At 47.9% G+C, this 19,440-nt stretch overlaps 1 protein-coding gene and 1 long non-coding RNA gene across 8 annotated transcripts in view; both read left to right on the top strand.

The window, feature by feature from the left end:
* HDAC4 (histone deacetylase 4) overlaps positions 1-19,440 on the top strand; it is a 175,288-nt gene that overhangs the window by 20,272 nt on the left and 135,576 nt on the right. For all 7 annotated transcript variants that reach the window (XM_033516228.1, XM_033516225.1, XM_033516226.1 and 4 more), the window contains one exon: positions 5,425-5,674. In XM_033516228.1, coding sequence (XP_033372119.1) covers positions 5,653-5,674 — 22 coding nt within the window. In that variant the 5' untranslated portion in view covers positions 5,425-5,652. The remainder of the gene's footprint in view (positions 1-5,424; positions 5,675-19,440) is intronic.
* On the top strand, positions 9,202-11,619 carry LOC117244750. Its single transcript, XR_004498403.1, has 2 exons — positions 9,202-11,233; positions 11,390-11,619. It is a non-coding gene; the product is annotated as an uncharacterized LOC117244750 (long non-coding RNA).

Below are 19,440 nucleotides of genomic sequence, written 5' to 3'. Positions count from 1 at the left end.
TGATGAGTGATTTGTCTGTGTTAATGATGATTCTTCTCCAGTGTGATATCTTCAAGTCACCTCTGTCTCTGCTGCAGGTTTATTATAATCTGCTTCACCTGTATCAGGAATTTGTACCACATCTCTGAGGGTGTTTTTCTTGCCCTTTTGAAACTCTTACACCACCTACTTGGAAAAGGAGGGGGAATGTCCAGATCAGCACAGAATACATGTGGTTTTGGAGGAACTGGACAAACACAGCAGCAAATTCACTTCTTTATATATTTTTGTCATTATTCCGGGGTAATTGCTCTTCTGGCCACATCTGAGCATTAAGCTGATAGTAGATCTTACAGTGTCACCTGCTATTCTCAGTGTGTGTTTAGAGACAGAGAACTGCTCACAGACTCCAAACTCTTTCAGGAGGGTGTCTGATGGTGTTTGAGGCTTGCAAATACATGCCCTGGAAGAGGTCTGAGTATTGCTGGAGCTATAGGGCAATGCAGCACTTCAGGGCAGTGGGCAGTGCTTGTGATACCTGCTCTCCTGGGACTGACCCAGTGAAGCTGTGTTCTGCTGGAGAAATGGGAGTTGAAGGGATGTTGTCACAGGGCTGTGGGGTCCTGGGGACTGCTACCACTGTTTTTGTCACTTGCAAAGTGATGGCTGGGAAATGTGGTCCCTGGAAGGCAGGCAAGCTCGGGAGGCTGTTCCACAGTGGCTCTGCTCTAAATAAAGCAGCCTGGCCTGGTGGAAGGTGTCCCTGCCCATGGCAGAGGTTTGGAGTGAGGTGGGCTTTGAGATCCCTTCCAGCCCAAGCTGTTCCATCATTCTAAATAAAGATGCAGTAAATCTCCCTGTGGTCATGGTGAATTGTTTCCAGGCACCCCTAAGCCTCTTCTTCCCTCCTCCTTTCATGTACAGATTCTATATTGGCAGTATTTTATAAACAAACCCTGAGAAGCAAAGGCAGCTTTCCCCCCCTCTGGTTAAAGTGCAGGATCTGTTGTCAAAGGAGAGATTTAATCAATAAAGCTCTGAGAGAGGCTGTGCCTCCCTTCAGCTCGGTGTGTTTGTGTAAACTCAGGGTTGTTTGCTTCTAAGTGCAGAGAGGAAGGTAATTTTGGGTGGGGGGGAAATGATCTCGTAGTCGATCGGTGCCAGGCAGAAGGATCGGTGGTGGTGCCTTTTGGAAGCTGGTGGTGGAGTTTCCATGGCTTTTGGAGAGCAAACCCTACAGTGCTGGGGTGCTCCTAGAGGAGAGCCAGGATGTGGGAGGCCTTCCAGCATCCCTTTGTTCCATTGAGGGACCTGCTGCTGTGTCAGAGAGAGCCGGGGCGTCAGAGCTCCTGGTCCCCAGGAACCTGGCTGACTCAGCTCTGGAACCCCAGCCCCAGGCCAAGATTCTTGTCGGGGCTGAAGAGCAATTAAAGCTGTGAAAGTTCCAGCTCTAAATAAAGTCCTGTGGTGACTGTCCTTCGTGGCTGCTGCACATCTGGAGGCACAGCTGGAAGGGGCTGGGAGGAGGAAGGTGAATGTTCATGCTGCCACAGGATCACAGAACCATAAAGGGGGTGGAAGGGGCCTTAAAGATCATCTTGTCCCACCCCTCTGCACCTTCCACTATCGCAGGTTTCTCCAAGCCCCATCCAACCTGTCTTGAACAGTGCCAGGGATGCATCCACAAGCTCCCCAGGCCCTGTGCCAGTGTCTCACCCCCCTCACAGTACAGCATTTCTTCCTAATACCCAAACTCCCACTCTTTTCAGTGTGAACCCATTATTCCTCGTCCCCTCACCGCAGTTCCTGATGCAGAGTCCTGCTTCAGCTTCCTCACAGCCCCTTCAGATACTGCAATGTTGCTTTGAGGCCTCCACACAACCTTCTCTTCTCCAGGCTGGTCAGCCCCAGCTCTCAGCCTGTCTCTGTAGGGGAGCTGCTCCAGGCCTCCTAGCAACAAATCATTCTTGTGGCAGAGCTGTAAGATAAAACAACAACAACAACAACAACAAAAGCTTTCTGCTGGGGGAAGAGAAGATCTGGAATTATTTTAAATCCAGGAAAGGCGCCTTGTGAGGTTTGGTGTTTGGCTGAGACACCAAAGCAGGGAGACACACAGGGTCTGCAGCCCCTCAGCCTGTCTTGCAGGAACAGAGGCTCCTCTGGGGCTGTCACAGGGGAGTGGCAGCACTGTCAGACCACGGCCACCCTCTGGCCCAGGGATGTGATGAGGACACAGCTGCTGATACAGCAGCCCCCGTGGTTTTAGGGAGCCTGTGCTCTCAGATGTGTCCTGCTAGAAGCAGGCTGAAATAAGCAGGCATTAAGTGGTTCCTTGTGCTGTTCCTGAGATTTTTAAAAATCCAGCAGTGTGCAGACTCTGAAAATTCTCCTGTGAGGCAGGAAGCTTGATGATCCCAGTCCTGATTAAATAATGTTTGACAAACCTGCTGGCTTGAGCTGCAGTTGTGCTGGGCACGTCCCGCAGTGCCCCCCGCTGCCCTGTCCATGGATGCTCTCCCAAGCCCTTCCTTTGCTCTGTGCCCAGGGATGTGCCAAGCCTGGCACGGTCCCCGTGGCCCTGGCAAAGCTGGCAGGGTCCCCACGGCCCTGCTTGCTGTCTGCCAGGCCTGCTCCCGTGACCAGCAGGCGATCCTGGGGCTCGTGGCAGGCTCTGACTCTCTGTGCCCATCTCTGCTCCCAGCTGGAGCCCAGGGGAGCCTGAGGTGCCCCTGGCCCCCCAAAAGGCAGGGGTGCACCTTGCTGTGCCCGTCTGGGCTTTCTCCTGCGAGCGGGGTGGCAGTGGGCAGGTGGCCCTGAGCCAGAGCCTGCCCGTGCCGGACGGGAATGTGCCTCTGGAATGATGCTCGGCGTGGACTCGCTGTTCCTCAGGCCAGAGGTGATTGCCCTTGTCCCGGGAGGCACTGGAGCACAAGTTAAACAAACTTGGGTTTGTTTTTCTTTTTAAATTTTTTTTTTTTTTTTTTTAAACGAGATAATTTGCTTGGAAAACCCTCTAGACCTCCCGCTATCTGAGGCATAGGGATAGACAGTGTTTTGCTTCCTTTAATTTAGGGAATATTTTCCTTGAGACAGTGGCAAGAGGACAAATTTACAGAATTGTAGCAGGTGGAGGCCTGGCAGCAGCTCACTGGTCTGCATGGAGATCAGTGCAAGGGCTACATGAAAATTACAGTTTTGGGGGAGGTAATTTGGGACACGACTGCTGGAGAGAATCACAGAATCACAGAGTGATCGGAAGGGACCTTAAAATCCATCTCATCCCACCCCCTGCCAAGGGCAGGGACATCTATTATCCCAGGCTGCTCCAAGCCCCTGGCCTCGGACACTTGCAGTGGTGGGGCAGAAGCAGGAATGGATTGTTAGTAGGAATAGATATGTGCTGGTGAATGGATTTGGTTGGTGCTGCTGATTCAGCCCAGTTTCTTTGGGAAACTTTCCACTGTTCACGCTCACATTTTCATTCTTGTGCTGGGAAAATGAGGACACAGAGATCTGGTAACTCCACTCCAAATCCTTCTTGTCTACAGCTGAGATGGCTTATGCTACAATAGTACCTGCTGGTTTTAATGGAAATAAATTATGTTAGTATCTTGCTAATGCCTGGTCTAAGCTGACCCAGCTCTGTTTAACAGGATGTGCTGATTAATAGGAGGGGAACATCTTGAGCATTTGGGATGGCAGAGACCTGCAGGGGTTAGAAATGACATTTAAGTGATTTTTCTCTTGAATTTGACGCAAATTTAACATGGAATGCGTTCCAGGTCTCTAAGAATGCAAGATGGGCAGAGAGGAACTTGGAGAGTGGCGATGCTGAAACACTTGGGCTGCAGAGAAGCAGCCAATTAAGGAGGGCTTTTTATGAAGCACAGCAAGGAGGGGACTGTGTTCAGCTCTGCCTGCTGGGGCATTCTCCTGCATATCAGGGAGGTAACTTTAGAAGACCCATCCTGAGTGGCCGTGCTGGTGCTGGAAGTCTCAGACCTGGTTTTGCTTCTTGGAAAGGACTGCTCAAATGCGAGTGTGCTAAGAGCTCTTCCAGGAATAGCTAGCACTGCCTGAAATGCCGTGGCACAGCCCCAGTGTGGACAGATGCTCCTTGTGCAAGGCAGGAGCCGTGCCCATCGCAGCTGCCATCGCAGCCATCCTCCGCCCCAGTGGTGCTGCAGGGCACCACTCCTTGGGATCAGCACTTTGGGGTGAGCAGAGTCAGCTGGATCCCTGGGGATGGGCTGGAGCTGGCTCCTGCCAGCAGGGTGATCTCACCCCGGCACTGGGTGATGCTGGCCAGGAGAGGAGCTCCCCTGGGTACCCAGGAGGGCTGGGCTGCTGCTTTGATGGTGTTTGATGGTGCAAAGAAGGGGAATCACCTGTGGCTGTGGGATACTCTGCATAAAGGACACAGCTGGCTTCAGTCTGGGAGCTTGTGCTAGTGGCACAGCAGAGTCCCTGAGACAGCCTGCCTGCAAAACGGGGATGCTCAGGAACCCCAGAATGATTTGGGTGGAAAGGAACCTCAAAGCTCATCCTGTTCCAACCCCTGCCATGGGCAGGGATACCTTCCACTATCCCAGATTGTTCCAAGCACAGTCCAGCCTGGCCTTGGACACTTCCAAGGATGGGAAATACTGCATGTCACTTGGTCTAGTGCCAAAAAAACCCTGAGACCGCCACCCCCCTCAAAACTGAACCTGAGCATGTTCTTTTGGTATAAGGGTGGCTGGTTAGATCAGCATGGTGGGTCTCAGGTGGGGTTTCTCCAAGCTAAGGCTATCTACTGCTTCTATGCTTCCATATTCTGGGGGGGCAGGGGCCAGGGGTTGCTGACTCTGTGGGTTATTTCTCCCCTGTTCTCTCTCCCTCCCTCCCTCTACTACACAGCTTCAAAATAATTGGGAACGGTGGATTTTTTTCCCCTGGGGCAGTATGGAGCTGTGTCTTAGTAATCTGCTGGAGGCTTGGGTAGAGTGGGAGTGGAATTGATTGTGTGGGTTTTTTTTCCTTCCTGCTCCAAGACCATTTCTTGGCACTGAGGAATTTTTCTTTAGACTTCTTTGGGGAACAGATGCGTGAAGTACAGTTACCACTCATACATATGGCTTTTAAAATATGGAAGCTGTTGGACTGAAGTGGCTTCATATGGTGCTGTTGGAGGATGAGAATTAACATGGAATTTTGGGTTTCTGAGGCTTGAATGTGTCGTTGGAAAGTTGTTTTTTTTAAAATAATGTTAAGTATTAATCTGCATCTTTATGGTTATTAATCAAAGTAACATTTACAACTCTGAGAATTACTCTTTGCAGCCCTTAATGCCTAAAATAGCATTGTAGTTTAATTTCAGGGATAAATAGGTTATATAATGTACAATTTAAATGGCTGTTAATCTTCATTTGCTAATGCAGACATCTTTTTCTTTAATTGCAGGTTCCCATTTTAAAAGCCATTGGAAGACACTCTGCCACCCTCTTGGATTACTTCCCACCTGACTCAGCATGTCACTGTGCCCTGGATTTTACAAGGTGGCCATGATTTAATCCCCACTTCCCACTCCTATGTATTGGTGAAGCACTGGGGCTCTTTTGAGCTGCTGTTACTCCTGTGGGAACTGATCTGTCTCCAGTCCCTTCTCCCAAGGACTAGACATTGCCAGCAATGAGCTCCCAAAGCCATCCAGGTAAGGGCAAGGCTGCTTGGAGTCCCAGCAGCCACCCCAGAACACAGTGTGCTGCATGAACACACATTTTAATTGTGCTGAAATGGTCATCCAGAGCCCCTTCCCTTCCTGCTCCCTCTCAGACTTGGTGTGAAGGTGGAAAGTGCTGCTGCTGTTATCAGGAGTTACAAGGAAGTTTGGCCGTGTCAGGTTTCTGATTGTTCCAAAATTTGGGTTTCTAATTGTTGCATCAGTGAAAATTGGTATTTTCTGAGTCATTAACCAGATGTTTAATTTGTTAAATCTGTGCAGATGAGCCTTAACGATATGGAGTGTACCTCCAAGGAACTGGCACGGTTCTGCTGGTGCCTTTATTGATATTTAACAAAACTCTTGGACTTTTAAAGTATTTTTTAATAGGGAGGAATAGTTTTGCTGGAACAAAAGTCAATTGATCCACCTCAGTGCTGTCTGGGGGATTATCCCTAATGTTTCTTGTAATTTGAGGCATGATTCATCACTACTAAATTGTGCATCTCTGTCTGTCAGGAGGATCTGTAGCTGTTCAGTTACCTGCTTTCCAGCTTAAAAGTGCCTCACACATTTGTTTTTAGGGAGTTTGGGGCAACTTTTGTGTTAGAGCTTTGTAAGGGGATTTTTAATTGTGCTTGGGCTGTTTCAGTTTATGGTACAGAATTGGCTGCTGGGAAGCAAATAATCCAGCAACAGCAAGGCACGTGGAAGGACTTATTTCACTCTGCCTCTGAGAGATTACTCTGTGACTTCAGTTTAATCAGGTTGGGGTTAACAGCTAAGGCTGAAGTGCTGAAAGCCAGGAAGAGCTCCTAAGGTTTAAGGAACCACTTGTTTGTGGGGGAAGAAATCCTGCAGTAAATGGGGATGCTGGAGTTTACAGGAAGCAGGGGTAGACCTGACCCTCTCCTCACAACTGAAATGAGTTTATGAGTCTCTGAAATCATTAGAATTATCAAAAAGAAAGGAAAAACAAAAGCAGCCTCTGCTTCCATAATGTAGCAGCAGTCTGTGGGATTTTGAAATATGTTCTATGAGAAGCTGAGAAACTTAAGTGTGTTTGTATGAGTTTAGGTGTTTACTGGAGACACAAATTCCAACTGGTGTTTTCCAGGAGCTCTGTTCTTCAGGTAGCAGGTAATTGTTGTTTCAGTGTTTTCATGACTCAGGAGTGAGGCTGGGCAGCTGTGCCTGCCTGCTTTTCTCTGGTGGGACACCTTAAACACCCACCTGCAGTCCAAACGCAGCCGTGGGCGTTTCTTGGCTCCTTAAGGAGCAGCTCTCCAGAGGTTTGGGAAGTGGTGGTGTCCTTCCTGCTTGGGCTGTTGTGCAGTGGAAGCCTGATGCTGGTTTGTCTTGCTTCCTTTCATAATCCATCACTGAACACTTGTTTCTCCTGCCTCTTTCTGCTGCTTTGTCTGAGCTTTTCCGTAGATCCCAAAATCAGCTTGAGCTTTGTTTTTCTAACAACTCTGTCTAGAGTGATGCTGAGGAGAGTGGTCTGACTAAAACCCAGGGGTGTGGCAGCTGGGCAGGATGGTGTTGGATACCCATGTGTCCTTCCTGGGTGCTGGATTCTTGCTCTGGTTGTACTTCCAAGGGTTGGGTTGGAATTCTGCAGTGTTTCGTGGTGACTTTTCACTCTCGGTGTTTTTTCTCGTTTGCTCGTTTCTCTTTTAAGAGTCAGTTGCATAATAAGGAGCAGAAATATTTCTCAAGCCTTGCCAAAGATGACATCTGGACTTCTCATGTCAGTTATCATAGCCATGTTGATTATACAGCTACAGGTAATTATTCCTAATGATGGGCATTGTTTAAGGGAAGGCTCTGGCTTAACTCGAGAGCCTATTAAGCCTTGCTTCAGTGGGTTCGAGCTTTCTTCTCTAATCTTCTCCAAGCCCTAATGGGATGTTTTAGGAGCCGTGCCATGAAATTGTTGTGGTGTAGATGAATGGAAGTGGTTTGGGTTGGGTTTTTTTTTTTGTTTTCTGTGCTTTTTTGATTTTTCATTTCACTCTGCAAAGCTTCTGTGAGCAGTGTTGGGCACTGAGGGCTTTTCACCGAACAAAGTGGAAAAACACGGAGAGGATTTACATTGGCTAAGAAAAGTGGGGCTTCTCCCCCCATCATTGCCTCTTCTTTTGCTGTGTTTTGGAGTAAGATTCCTTAGGGAGAAAGAAATAGCTTTTGGAGAAGAGAATACCCAGGTGGGAGAAAACTCCCTGGGAGGCATCACGTGGCCTTTGGCTTTTGGCAGAGGAGTTGCCGCCTCTTCCAGCTCTGGAACAAAGCTGGAAAAAAACCACGCTGAAACTGTGCTGCAAAGGCTCAAGTTGGTTCAAAGTATAATTAAGAAAATTAGACTAATTAAGATAACATTTAGGATTATGACAAAGCTTGGGGGGAGCGGGGGAAAGCGTGTTTAGTTTCACTCCTTAACCTGTTCACGTTGGCCACAATTTAAACTTGCCTTGCATAACCCATGGTGCTCTTCTTACCCAGGCTGACTGGGTTGTGAGTAGGTGTGGGGTTTTTCTAATAGGTTTTTAAAAATGTTTTAGGTTTTTTTTTTCCCCCCTCTCATATTGACCTTAAATGATTCCTTGCAGTCGCCTTCTACCTCCCCCCTTAATTCTCAGTGGCTTGAGTTTCACTATCGTTTGCTTCTTTAATCAGTAAAGATTGTTCTGCTGATACAAGTTATACATAAAGATTAGTTTTAAAAAACCAAAACACTTAAAGTTAATCACTCAACTGATTTGTATTTGTTTAAAGTTCACTTTCCTTTGTAAAAGCTGAAAAATCTCCATGTTCAATGAAGCATTTTGTTTATGAAATGTTATCTTGCAGGAATTAACCAGTCTGAATGCAAATGCTCCATCCTTTCTTCAGAGCCACTCTTGCAGAGATGCAAATTTCAGCTACATCTTGCAGTGCTGAATGTTTGATAATTAGGAATATTGAAGTTTTCAGAATGAGCTGCCTGGCTGACAGGGAAAAATCTGCAGCAGGGGATCATCAGGGCTGAGAGGAGCTCCTGGAGGAAGCAGAGAGCTCTGGGATCACATGGCACCGGGAGAACGAGTCGGGGAGTCACGTACAGCGATTTGCTGGGCAGATAAGGACTTTTGTATGGGGCTTTATCTGCACCCAGCCACTCTCCTGCCCTGCTCCATGGCTCAGTGAGGCATGGAAAGCCATTTCATGCAGCACACACACACAGAAGAGTTCTCCCCATCAGCATCTCCCAACGTTTTGCACCACCCGATAAATATTTGATGTGTTCTCTTTTTAAAGATTAAGAAGTTTCTGTGGAGATGCGTTTCAAGGCGGCTTTAAATGACACTGACCTACTTTCTGGAAGCAATGAGGCTGTCTGGGGAAGTTATCTGGGGGCAAGAGCATCATTTCAAATAAACACAAGGACTATGGGGGGAAACTCCAGGCCTCCTCTAGCAGGGCTGGGCTGTGGCGGGTACTTGGTGGCTGTGGAAGAACATCTGGGCATGGTGTGTCACAGAGTTGTGGAATGGTTTGGGTGGGATGGGGCCTTAAAAGCTGCTTCATCCATGGGCAGGGACACCTTCCACTGTCCCAGGTTGTTCCAAGCCCTGTCCAACCCAGCCTGGAACACTTCCAGAGAGCCCTGCTTCCCCTTACCACTCATGCTCTGGTTTTACTGGAATATTCTAGACTGGAAATTCAGAGGCTGTTTCCCTGAGCAGCCTGGTCCCTCAGTTTTGGGGGGGCTTTGGGGTTGGCTGTGGTGTAAACTCAGAAGAGCTGAAAACTCCAGCAGATGGAACTGGCCATACCTCCACTCACTTTTCTTTCTCCAGCCCACAGCAGAAGGTCTTTTCCTCCTGCTTTCCTGTCCTTACCTATGTGGGAGCTGAGCCTGTCCTGGATTTCCTCTAGGAACAGTGTCATTTTGAGGTCCTTGAAAGTTTTATGTCTGCTCCCACTAAACCTGTGAAGTTTTCACTTTCTGGAGCATCAAATAGTTGGGACTTTCTGTGCAAGGGTTTGATTGTACCCTCAAAAGAGAAGAATTGTTTTGTGCTTTAACTTGGGGTTCAAGCTGAAGTTCCTGCTAGGTCAGTGTCCCTGCCAAGTACATTCCTCTCATTTCTGCTTTTTCTTTAAATGCAGTTCTTGCACTTAGGAATTCTTTAAAAGCCTGTTTCTAAAGTAAGATTTTTAGCCTGTGATGTTTCCTGCAGTGCAAAGATGAGAAGCAGGTACTTGTGATGAGAGGCAGAGAACTCTGGATTATTTTGAGTGAAGTACAGGGTAGGAAAAGGTTTTAAAAAGTAGTACTTTTAAGCTTGGGTGATTCTGTAATAATGTTTGAGATAGTCCTTGGGATGTTGTGTCTCACTTGGAAAGGAGACAAATCTTTTTCCAAGAGGTTATTACATTTTTGTTACTCACTTTTGGTCAACTTTTGGTCAGTTTGCCCTGTGTCTCATACTTCCCCAAATTAATTCTGTTACCCAAAGAGTGGATAAACAATTGCAATGACATTTCTGCTTTTAGTGTAGTGTTTAGTACGTTTTTTTCATCCTCTGACATCTGCAGAAAGTGCCTTGACAGTCAGAGGATAGTGAAGAGTGAGTGAATATGGAGTAGCAGGTGCCTGGCTGGAGAATGAACAATTGTGGAATTGGTAATTCTCCCATCCATCACTAAAGGCTTTGCCAGCCCCTTTCTCCCCATAGCTTGCAAGGTACCAGGAATTTCCCCTTCCCACCTTCCCAACCATTTTTATTTATGTGTTTATTTTATTATTTCTATTTAGGCCATTAAACAGGAAAGGCCTTGACACCTGCATGGTTTGAGGTGCCAGGTGGAGTGGTCAAACCACTGAGAAATGGGGCACACAATTATTCTTCCACTAAGACAACTAAAATTAACACATCAGCAGGTCTTTTAAAGGTTTTGTTTCCATAACCAAACCCAAAATCTTGTTGTTTAATCAGTTACTGGGGAAATTTCAGCTGCAGTGCCCTGGTTTGCTTTGAGGTGCTCAGCAGCTCTTGGGGTTCTCTCTGGGAATTGCTGTTACCCTTTGGCTTGATGGACTGATTTGCTCAAGTGATTTTTGAAGCAGATTTTTAGCCTTTCAGAAGGTTGAGTCTGATACTAAACTTCATACCTACTGTAAGGTGAATTCCACAGGGGAGTAACCCCAGGTGGGCTTTTCTGAGACCCTCCTATTTCAGCTGGAAGCCACCCCTGGTGGCAGCAGTGCTTGTGTGAGTTTCCAAGAGCCTCTGAGTGTGTTTGGGGTTCAGTGGGGCATTGCTGGTCCTGCTTTGAACCCTGGCATCACAGGTTTTGCCAGGTAATCCACAGGCCAGGCTTAACCTTCCCCATATTTGTAGCTGCCCTGATCCACTTTGATGTAGCAATAAATGTTTTGAAAGCTTGGGTTGCCAAGTGTGAGGAGGTTCTGCCAGGATGGCTGGGCAAGGTCAGCCCGGGGAGACAGAAGCCTGACCACAGCTGCCTGTGGATACCTGGTGGGGAAAGGGGCAAGCACAGGTAGGATTGTGCCAACAGCCATTAAATACACCCTCTCTCAACCTCTGCTCATGTGTGAGGTGGATTTTTGGGAGGGCTGATAAAGTAAATTTTTCTTTTGTTTGTTGTTTTTTTTTGGGGTTTTCTTCTTTGTCATTTTTGTTTGAACAATTCCAGCACTGAAAAACAACTTTTGCTGACTTGCCTGTGAATGAGCAGAGTGCCTCTCCTCCAGGAGAAACTTCCAACCAATGCAGAGTTGCTTGCAGTGGAGGAGACTGCTGGAAACCCTCTGTGCTCTGTGGGAGAGCTGGGACCAGTGTGTTGGACAAATTGCATCAGCATTCAAAGAAATCACTTATTTTTTTTTTGAAAAAAAATAAAAATAAAAAAAAAATCAATCCTGACCCTTTTGCTATTCTGGAACCTGTGCACTCGTGCTGTTTGTAGCTGTTGTGCTGCCAAACCACATAAATAGCTTTATGGGGCAAATGGTGATGGGAGCGAGGTCTGATTTGGGAGCTTTGAACTGCCAGCCTTGGCCTCAGGTACCTGTTTTGAACTCCGAGGCAGCTGCTGAGGCTCTGTGCCCCCACAGGGATCAAAAACACAGAGCAAGGGGCCATGGGCTCTGCGTGCCCCTCGTGGCTCTATGCTCACTGTGCAGCAGATTTTGAGTTTTTCTTTACCAGCTGCTGCTGTCTGTGAACTCTGGTGTGGTGACTTTGTGTTTCAGGCCGTGGTCGATAGCCCCGGATCAATGCGGGTGTTCGGCCGCGGAGCCGGGAGCAGCTGGGAGGTGGGAAACGCTCCCTCGGGTGGGTTTTTGCTCAGAGATGTGAGGGCAGGTGTGTTTTTTGTCTGCTGCTGGAAAGGTGGCTTTGGCAGCTCTGATGAATTGACAGTTCTTTGGGCAGGAAACCCTTAAAGCTTGGTGATGTTAAAATAATCCATTGAGAATTATATTTTGCTCCTCTGTTTCAGCATTCAAAACTTGCACTTTCTACTCAAACGGGCTCAACCCCCTCTGTTAGCTGTGACCTTTATTTTATGCTGCCTATAAAGAGAAACAGTTTTAAATGGTTTTTTCACTCCTGATCTAGAAAATGCTTGAGCTGCTCCTGTGGGAAGACATAAAAGCTTGAACTAGACCAAACCTCTCTTCCTTGGTTGTAAAATCATCCAAAACAGTAAAAAACACTATACACCAAACTCCACAAGTCCATCCAAGTACTGAATTCTTGACATCTGTCGCTTCAGGAAAAATCTCTTAAACTTCCCAGAACTTGCTTTATTCTAACTAAGGTGCCAGTGGTCTCACAGAACCTCTGCCAGGGGAAAGCATGTGATCCTCACAGCTTACCAAACCCAGGAGAAGGGCTCTGGCATCTCTTCCCTGCCAGCAGCAGGAATCTGATTGGCATTAGACGGCTTTTTCCCTTCCTTTTTTTCCTTTCCAGCAGGTGCAAGGCCTGTTCTGCAGGCTCGTAACTCTTGACAGGTTTATCGTGATGTCTTCTTGGCAGGTAGGGCTGATGCTATTCCTTCAGCCTACATTAAAGATTCTTTTCTTTTTTACTTTTTCCCTTCAAAGTGGAGCTCTGTGCAGTAGCTCTTTCAAGGAGGTGATGGGACTGTTGCCCCTGGTTTCCTTCTTTTTATCTGGAATTGCAGCAGGTAGAGCCAAACCTGAAGGGTCACTACACCTTCACCACCACCTCCACCTCCCTCAAATAAACTTGAGATGGGTTGATCTGAACAAACACAGCAGCAGGTTGTGGTGACAGAGGTTTGGGAAAGCTCTGATTTATTCCTCTCATGTATTTTCTTCTTCACAAGGAAAGTTATACAGGGCAGGTTCTGCTCAGGCATTGCCTGATTCTTGAGTCTTTCTAAGGAAGCTGCTGTGTGAAAGTTGCCCTTTTAATTTTTTTGTTTGTTTGTTTCCTCTCTTTTTGATGGTGCTTGTCATGGGAGACCTCAGCCTGTTGTTTTTAGCAGCTCACCAAAGTGCTTAAGGAGAATTCCTCCTCCTCCACTGATTAATTTCTGGCACGGAGCACAAAATAGCTCTTGCGTCAATAAATCGTCACAGCCTTTGCTTGTCTCTGTCAGCGTAAATACAGTTGGACTCTAACATCCCCCAAGTAGGCCAGAGGTTGCCACTTCTGCAGCTGCAGGGTGGTCAAGTCCAGCAGTGCATGGCTGGGGTGTCAGAGCTGCTGCAGCTCACCTTGCAAGCCCCACTGCCCCCCACCCCTCCTTAACTCCTTATCTTCTGGAATTCTACTCTATTTCTAAAGATACTGTTCTGCAGCTTAGATCATGATGGCTTTGGGTGCATCTGCTTGATTTCCTGGCAAAACAGGAGTGTGTTTGTGGCTGTGAGCAAGGGTTCTGTTCAGTGACTTGAGCCCTCATTTTGCTGCTTCACCTCCCATCACTTGGCTCCTTTCAAACTGCTTGCTCAGACTCTTTTTTTTTTATTATTTTTTAATTTTTTTTTTACTGGTAGTTCTGGTGTTTGCTTTTGTTGGGGAAACTGTGGATAGCAGTTGCACAAAAGAACGTGATGTTTTGGGAGTGATTACCCAAATCATTGGGCAACAGGGACTTGATCTTTAGATGTTCCAGCCATCAGATGAAAGAAACTTTCTGCAAAGCCATTTGCTGGAACCACTGTTGTGCAAACAGGGTGCTGAATGCTGCTGGAAATGGGAAAGGGGGGGTTAGAAACCTGGAAAGTGGGTCATCCTTCTGCACTTGGGATTCTTGCAGGGAAGCTTGAGGGAGCTGCTGGAGAGGCTGGGACCATCCACTGGCAGCTGCTGAGTCAGAGAGTGGGATGGAAGCTGCTGGTTCTCTCCAGAGGTTTCTCCTTGGAGCGTGCCCTGATGGAACTGCTCGCTTGGGCTTTCCTGGAGTGCGTTCTGCCTCCCGCTGGCAAGGCTGCCCCGTGGCTGCCCAGCCTCTAAATGGAACAGTTGAGCAGACTGGAGAATAAGAATAATTTAGAAATGTTTCTAAAATTTAGTTTTTTTAAAAAAATTACTATTCTCTTAATCTACATCTAAATACAAACACAAGCTGCTGGTGGAAGGGTGGGAGAAGATTCCTCGATATCCCACCCATGGATGAAAACTCTTGGCAGGTATTTTTGCCAGTTTTGAGAAACCAGATGTAGTTGCTCTAAACCAGAGTGTTCCATGATAAACTTCTGCATGTATTCCTTCTGTCCCCTGAAAAAAACAACCAGCCTGTGGATGCCAGTGGATCAGCACTGGAAGTGCAGGCCTTGATGTGATGTGGGTTTGGAAGAAATTCCAGAGGTAGAACACCTATTTTGAGGAGAAAACTGTCTGCTCAAAGGTGACTTGCATTGCCAGAAAGGAGAGCATGGTCTACTCTCAGCCTCACGTGGGGATGTGATAAACTCTGTATTTTCTGGGATTTCTTCTCTTGTTCCCTGACCTTCCTCCTTCTCTCTGGAGCTGTGAACTAATAATACTCACTAACAGATTTACATGTTTTGGCCAAAATGCAGAATGTGTGCAAAGAATATCCCCCCTGCCCTTTTCCCCCATTGGAGCTTGGGGCCTGAGAGTGAAATACAGGTTTCAGAGCATTTTCCTGCTCAGTTTGTTTATGCCTTGGTCTGCGATGCGCGGGGCGCTGCTGGAGGAGCCGTGAGGGGTTGAGGCTGTGGGAGAAGTGGTGCTTGTGTCACCGGGGCTTTCTGGCAGCTGCCTGCCCATGCCTGTGTTGGGGTGCAGGCTGCAGGGCCTTTTGCTGCTTTTCTCTTCCCTGGTGTTGATGCCAGGGTGGTGTTCTGGCTCTGCAGCTCCCGCTCCCCTGATGTGGCTGTGTGTCTGTCCGGGCTCCTCCAGTCTGAACTGGCCAGAGTTTATTCCGTGGGGCCGTGCTGGGCTGGGGCTGGGCTTTTCCACAGCCCGGGGTTGGGTCAGGCTCTTGGAGCCTGCTGATCCCACACACACACCCTCTCATTTGCCCAGGTGTCTGCTGTGCCTCTGAGCAGAGCCTCAACGGGGTGTGCTGTAGGCACTGAGTGATGCTGGGGTGGACAGACCTTCAGTTTGCTGAGTGGAGCTGTGGCACCTCAGGGTGTGCTTGGCTTTTCCTTCTCCCCAGGACCTGGGTGCTGGAGAGCTGGAGATCCTCTGTCCACACTGATCAGGCTGGGGTGGGGGTGGTTGTTGGTTCTGGGAGCTCTCTGGGATGCCCATCCCACACTGAGGGGTCTTTGACTTCCTTTGTGCCTCAGGTAAAATTTTTTTCTTGTAAAGCACTAGGACGGGCTGCTCAGTGCAGTGGTGGAGTTGCCATCCCTGGAAGTGTTAAAAAAAAGCATGTGGACTCTAAAATGAATTATTTCCTTCCTATTTCAGTTTGTATTTCACGGTTGGGGCTGCTTTCTTCAGGAGGGGCGGGCAGGAGAGTCCCTTCAGGAGCCACCAGTCCCCAGAGCTGGATTCTGTAGTCACAGCAGCCTGGCTCTGCCGTGGGATGAGCCCTCCCTCCCGGGGAAGGTGAGCTGGGATAAAGGGGTGTGCTTGTGGTGTCTTGTTTGGCTTTTCAGGCTCCTGAAGGCAGAGAGCTCTGCAGAAGGAGCTTGTTTTTATTCAGAAATAATGATGCAGTAGTTGGTTTAGGCACATAAACATTTGTGGCTTGAGCAGGCAGAGGTATGAGACACACTTGTGCTGGGAGATGAGTTCTGTCTCGCTAGAAACTCCTTTTTCCTCTTGCAGGAAACAACTGTGGGGCTATTTCTTTTGAACATCAGTGGGTTTTTTACCCCCAAAATCTTCAACTGTTTTTATTTTGCACTAAGAGGCAGTAGGTAGTGTTGGCAAAGACAACCGGTCTCACCGACAGCTTTCAAAGATTTTGGAAAAGGCAGAATGTTCAATGTTCACTCCTTTCATATTTTTTCATACTGTTTCCCACCAAGCCTGTGTTTCCATCGTGTCTGCGAGCTTCACTGGTTTTGTCACATTTGCAAGTTGTTAATAACATCTTGGTTTGTTAATATATCCTCGGTATTGGCAAATTCTACGTGATTTATCTGCTTAGATCCATGTTATTTACCGCTCTGCCTCTTCCAAGTTAATAATTTCCCTTACTAAGGATACCTTTGTGTACAGGGAAAGATGCAGGGAGGAAAAATCTGTTTCTCCTCCTCCCAAACTGAAACTAGTGAGGGCTGCTGGCCACTTTCACTGGTCATCTGCTGAGTCCTTTAATTAGAATGTTTCTGACTCGGAGCTTCCACATCTCCTGGCTCAGGCCTTGGATGCAGCCAGAGGCATTTGAGCTGCACTCTCTCTGATCCCCAAATTGTAATTTCAGCTCAAGCCCTTTCTTAGGTGCTGGGAAAATGAACTGAGTGCGTGGCATGTTTCACCTCTCAGCACTGGGCTCACGGAACACAGCTGTGGGTGCAGGATGGCAAAAGCTGCGGCATTTAACGAGGGCTCGCTGCAGCATCCTGTGCCTTGGTGTGGCTTCTTGGAGCTGCTGACCTCTGCCGTGCCCTCGGCCGTGCCGGCCCGGCCCTGCCGGCAGCTGGGAGATGTTTTGTCTGGCAGCAGGGAACACTTAGTGCTGCTGGGAAGAGCTGAGAGGGCAGAAGGCGCGGCGTGTGCCGGGTTTGGGACGGGCAGTGGTGCCTGGCATGGCTGTGGCGGCTCTTCCCTAGTTGCCTGTTTAGGTTGCAATGCAAGATGTAACCAAAAGGATGTGTTCTACCATAGGGTAAGGGCAGTGTTCTTTATCCCTTCCACAATCCTTTGGGGGGAAATCTGCTGTTAATGGGCCATTGAGTCTCACTGCATGACTGATAAAATTACATCATGCCATTGTGAGATGCTCCACCCAGGGGGTGGAGCCAAGCATTCCCACCTAAATATAATCAGAGACTTGGAACACCACAGGCAGCCTTTCTCCACTGGATTCCTAGAGGAAGACCAGACCCATCTACACCACCAAACCTTCACAGGAAAACTACGCCCTTCTATAGGATGACTGCTTCAACAGAACCACATCTGTCACTCCAGGAGGACTGCAGCCACCATTTAATTGGACTGCTCCAAACACCCTGACCAACGGGGTGTCAGGTTGTACCCTGACTGCTGCATTTTATTTTAGTTTTCCTATTAAGTTGTAAATTTTTTTTATTTGTACATACTAGTAAAGAACTGTTATTCCTATTCCCATATCTTTGCCTGAGAGCCCCTTAATTTCAAAATTACAATAATTCAGAGGGCAGGCATTTACATTTTCCATTTCAAGGGAAGCTCCTGCCTTCCTTAGCAGACACTTGTCTTTTCAAACCAAGACACTGCCAGAAGTGCCATGAGTGCCAAAAGCTCGGGGGGTGCAGCTCAAACGGGACCTGTGTGGCTCTGGATTAATTGTCCTGTGCTCTGAATGAGTGGTTGTTCATGGAGCAGGCACGTGGTATAGCTCTGCTCCCAGCAGGTGAAGCTACAGCAGGAAAACACCTCCAGCTCAGCAAGACACAGTGGCAGAGCACTGGGAGCTGGGGTGAGGCATGTGAAGGATGTGGGATCTGTGATACCGGAGGCTCGAAGGCAAAAATAGCATCATTTATAATAGTAAAAGCGAAGGCTCCTGCGCGACGCCTTTGCATTCTGCCAGTCTGTAGTGAATGGAGGAGTAGTTTGCTTACAGATGACAAGCAGGGATGAATAAGCACTTAAAATTTTTGGTGCTGGAGAAACAGCTTTTCCATCTTGGCCCCTGAGCTAGTCAGTCTTGCAGTCCTTTTCCTCAGTGTGGCTTGCTGCTTGAAATACAGGTGTTGGGAAGCATGGAATTAAACCTCTCTCCACATCCCTTGGCCTCCCTGTGGGGTTCCCTGTTCTGCTCTCCCTATGGGGTTCCCTGTTCTGGCCTTGGCATGCTCCAGGACGTGTTTTGACTGGGCTGTGTGCTGATTTTGTAGAGGACCCCTTTGCTCCCCAGCAACAGGAGGAGATATCCGAAGCACAATCCGTGAACCCATTCACCAGCTGTAAACATCCTATCAGCACGGACTAAATCCCTGATGTGTTTTAGTGGATGGACATCTGAGGATCTCCTGGAGGTGGAATGGAAGACTGAACTCATTAATTTGGATGCTTGAAGAAGAGCAGCAAAATTTGGGTAGGTGTAAAGTTACCTCCTGGAGTAAGGAGCTGCCACCCCTTGAGGTCTCAGTGCTGGGGCTGTTGACTGCAGCAGCTCTGCCTCTGCTCCTTGCTCTTATCCTCTGTGCTTAACTTCCATGGAATTTCTGCAGGACACATTAAATATTTTAGCTGTTGGAGTTTTGTAATGAGAGGTGACATTGTTTGGATGTTTATTGGTTTTTTGTTTGTTTGTTCTTCCCTTCTTTCTTCCCCTAAGCTGCTGCTTTGTGGGCTTTTTAAGGACCTAGTCCGGGGTGGAAATAGAGGGAAAAACACCTCATGGCAAGGAGTGGAATGCACCTAGTGCTGTGTGTTTCTTCTAAGTCAATATGATTCATTGCTTTCTTTCTGCTTAATGATAAACTTGTTAAGCCTTGGCCAGAAGTGGTTCTCTGACCAGGAAAATGTCCTTTCTGCCGTTGTGTTTGCTCGAGCTGGCAGTGGAGAGATACCTGTAGTTCCTGGGGGACAGGCCTCCTGAGAACTGGTATTTTGGAGCATTTTTCCACTAATGGCTGCACCATTTCTGGTATCATCCTTGTGCCATGGTGTGTGGATGTGTGCAGATTGGTGTGAGGGTCATGTGAGGAGAAGAGCCATGCACTGGCCTTGGGAAATAGGCAGGGATTGCAGCAATGTCCATCAGGGCTTTTATTATTTTCATATTTGGCTCCAGCTTAAATGTCAGCGACCTCCTGCTCGGAGAGGTCCCATCCACAGGGAGCATTGGCAAGCATTTCCCAAACACAGCACAGGGATCTTGTACCCTCTTACATGACATCTTTTACACCCTTGCGTTGTGGTTCAGGTAGGGTCCCATGCCTGCTTCCTTCAAAAATAACTTGTGATGATGAGCATGGCATCACCATGGGAACTGGTCTCTCCTGAAGGTATAAATCCAGTCCTAGACTGGGTTGTTCTGGAGGAAGCTGAATGTTGACCTGGACCAATGTCCTGCCTGACAGTGAGATGCATAAGGTGTTTATGGCCTCTAAGAAGCGAAACCGAGAGCCC

The sequence above is a fragment of the Parus major genome, chromosome 7 (assembly GCF_001522545.3).
Source record: "Parus major isolate Abel chromosome 7, Parus_major1.1, whole genome shotgun sequence".
Taxonomy (NCBI): domain Eukaryota; kingdom Metazoa; phylum Chordata; class Aves; order Passeriformes; family Paridae; genus Parus; species Parus major.
The sequence above is the reverse complement of the archived record's forward strand: the minus strand, read 5'-3'. Positions and strand labels throughout refer to the sequence as shown.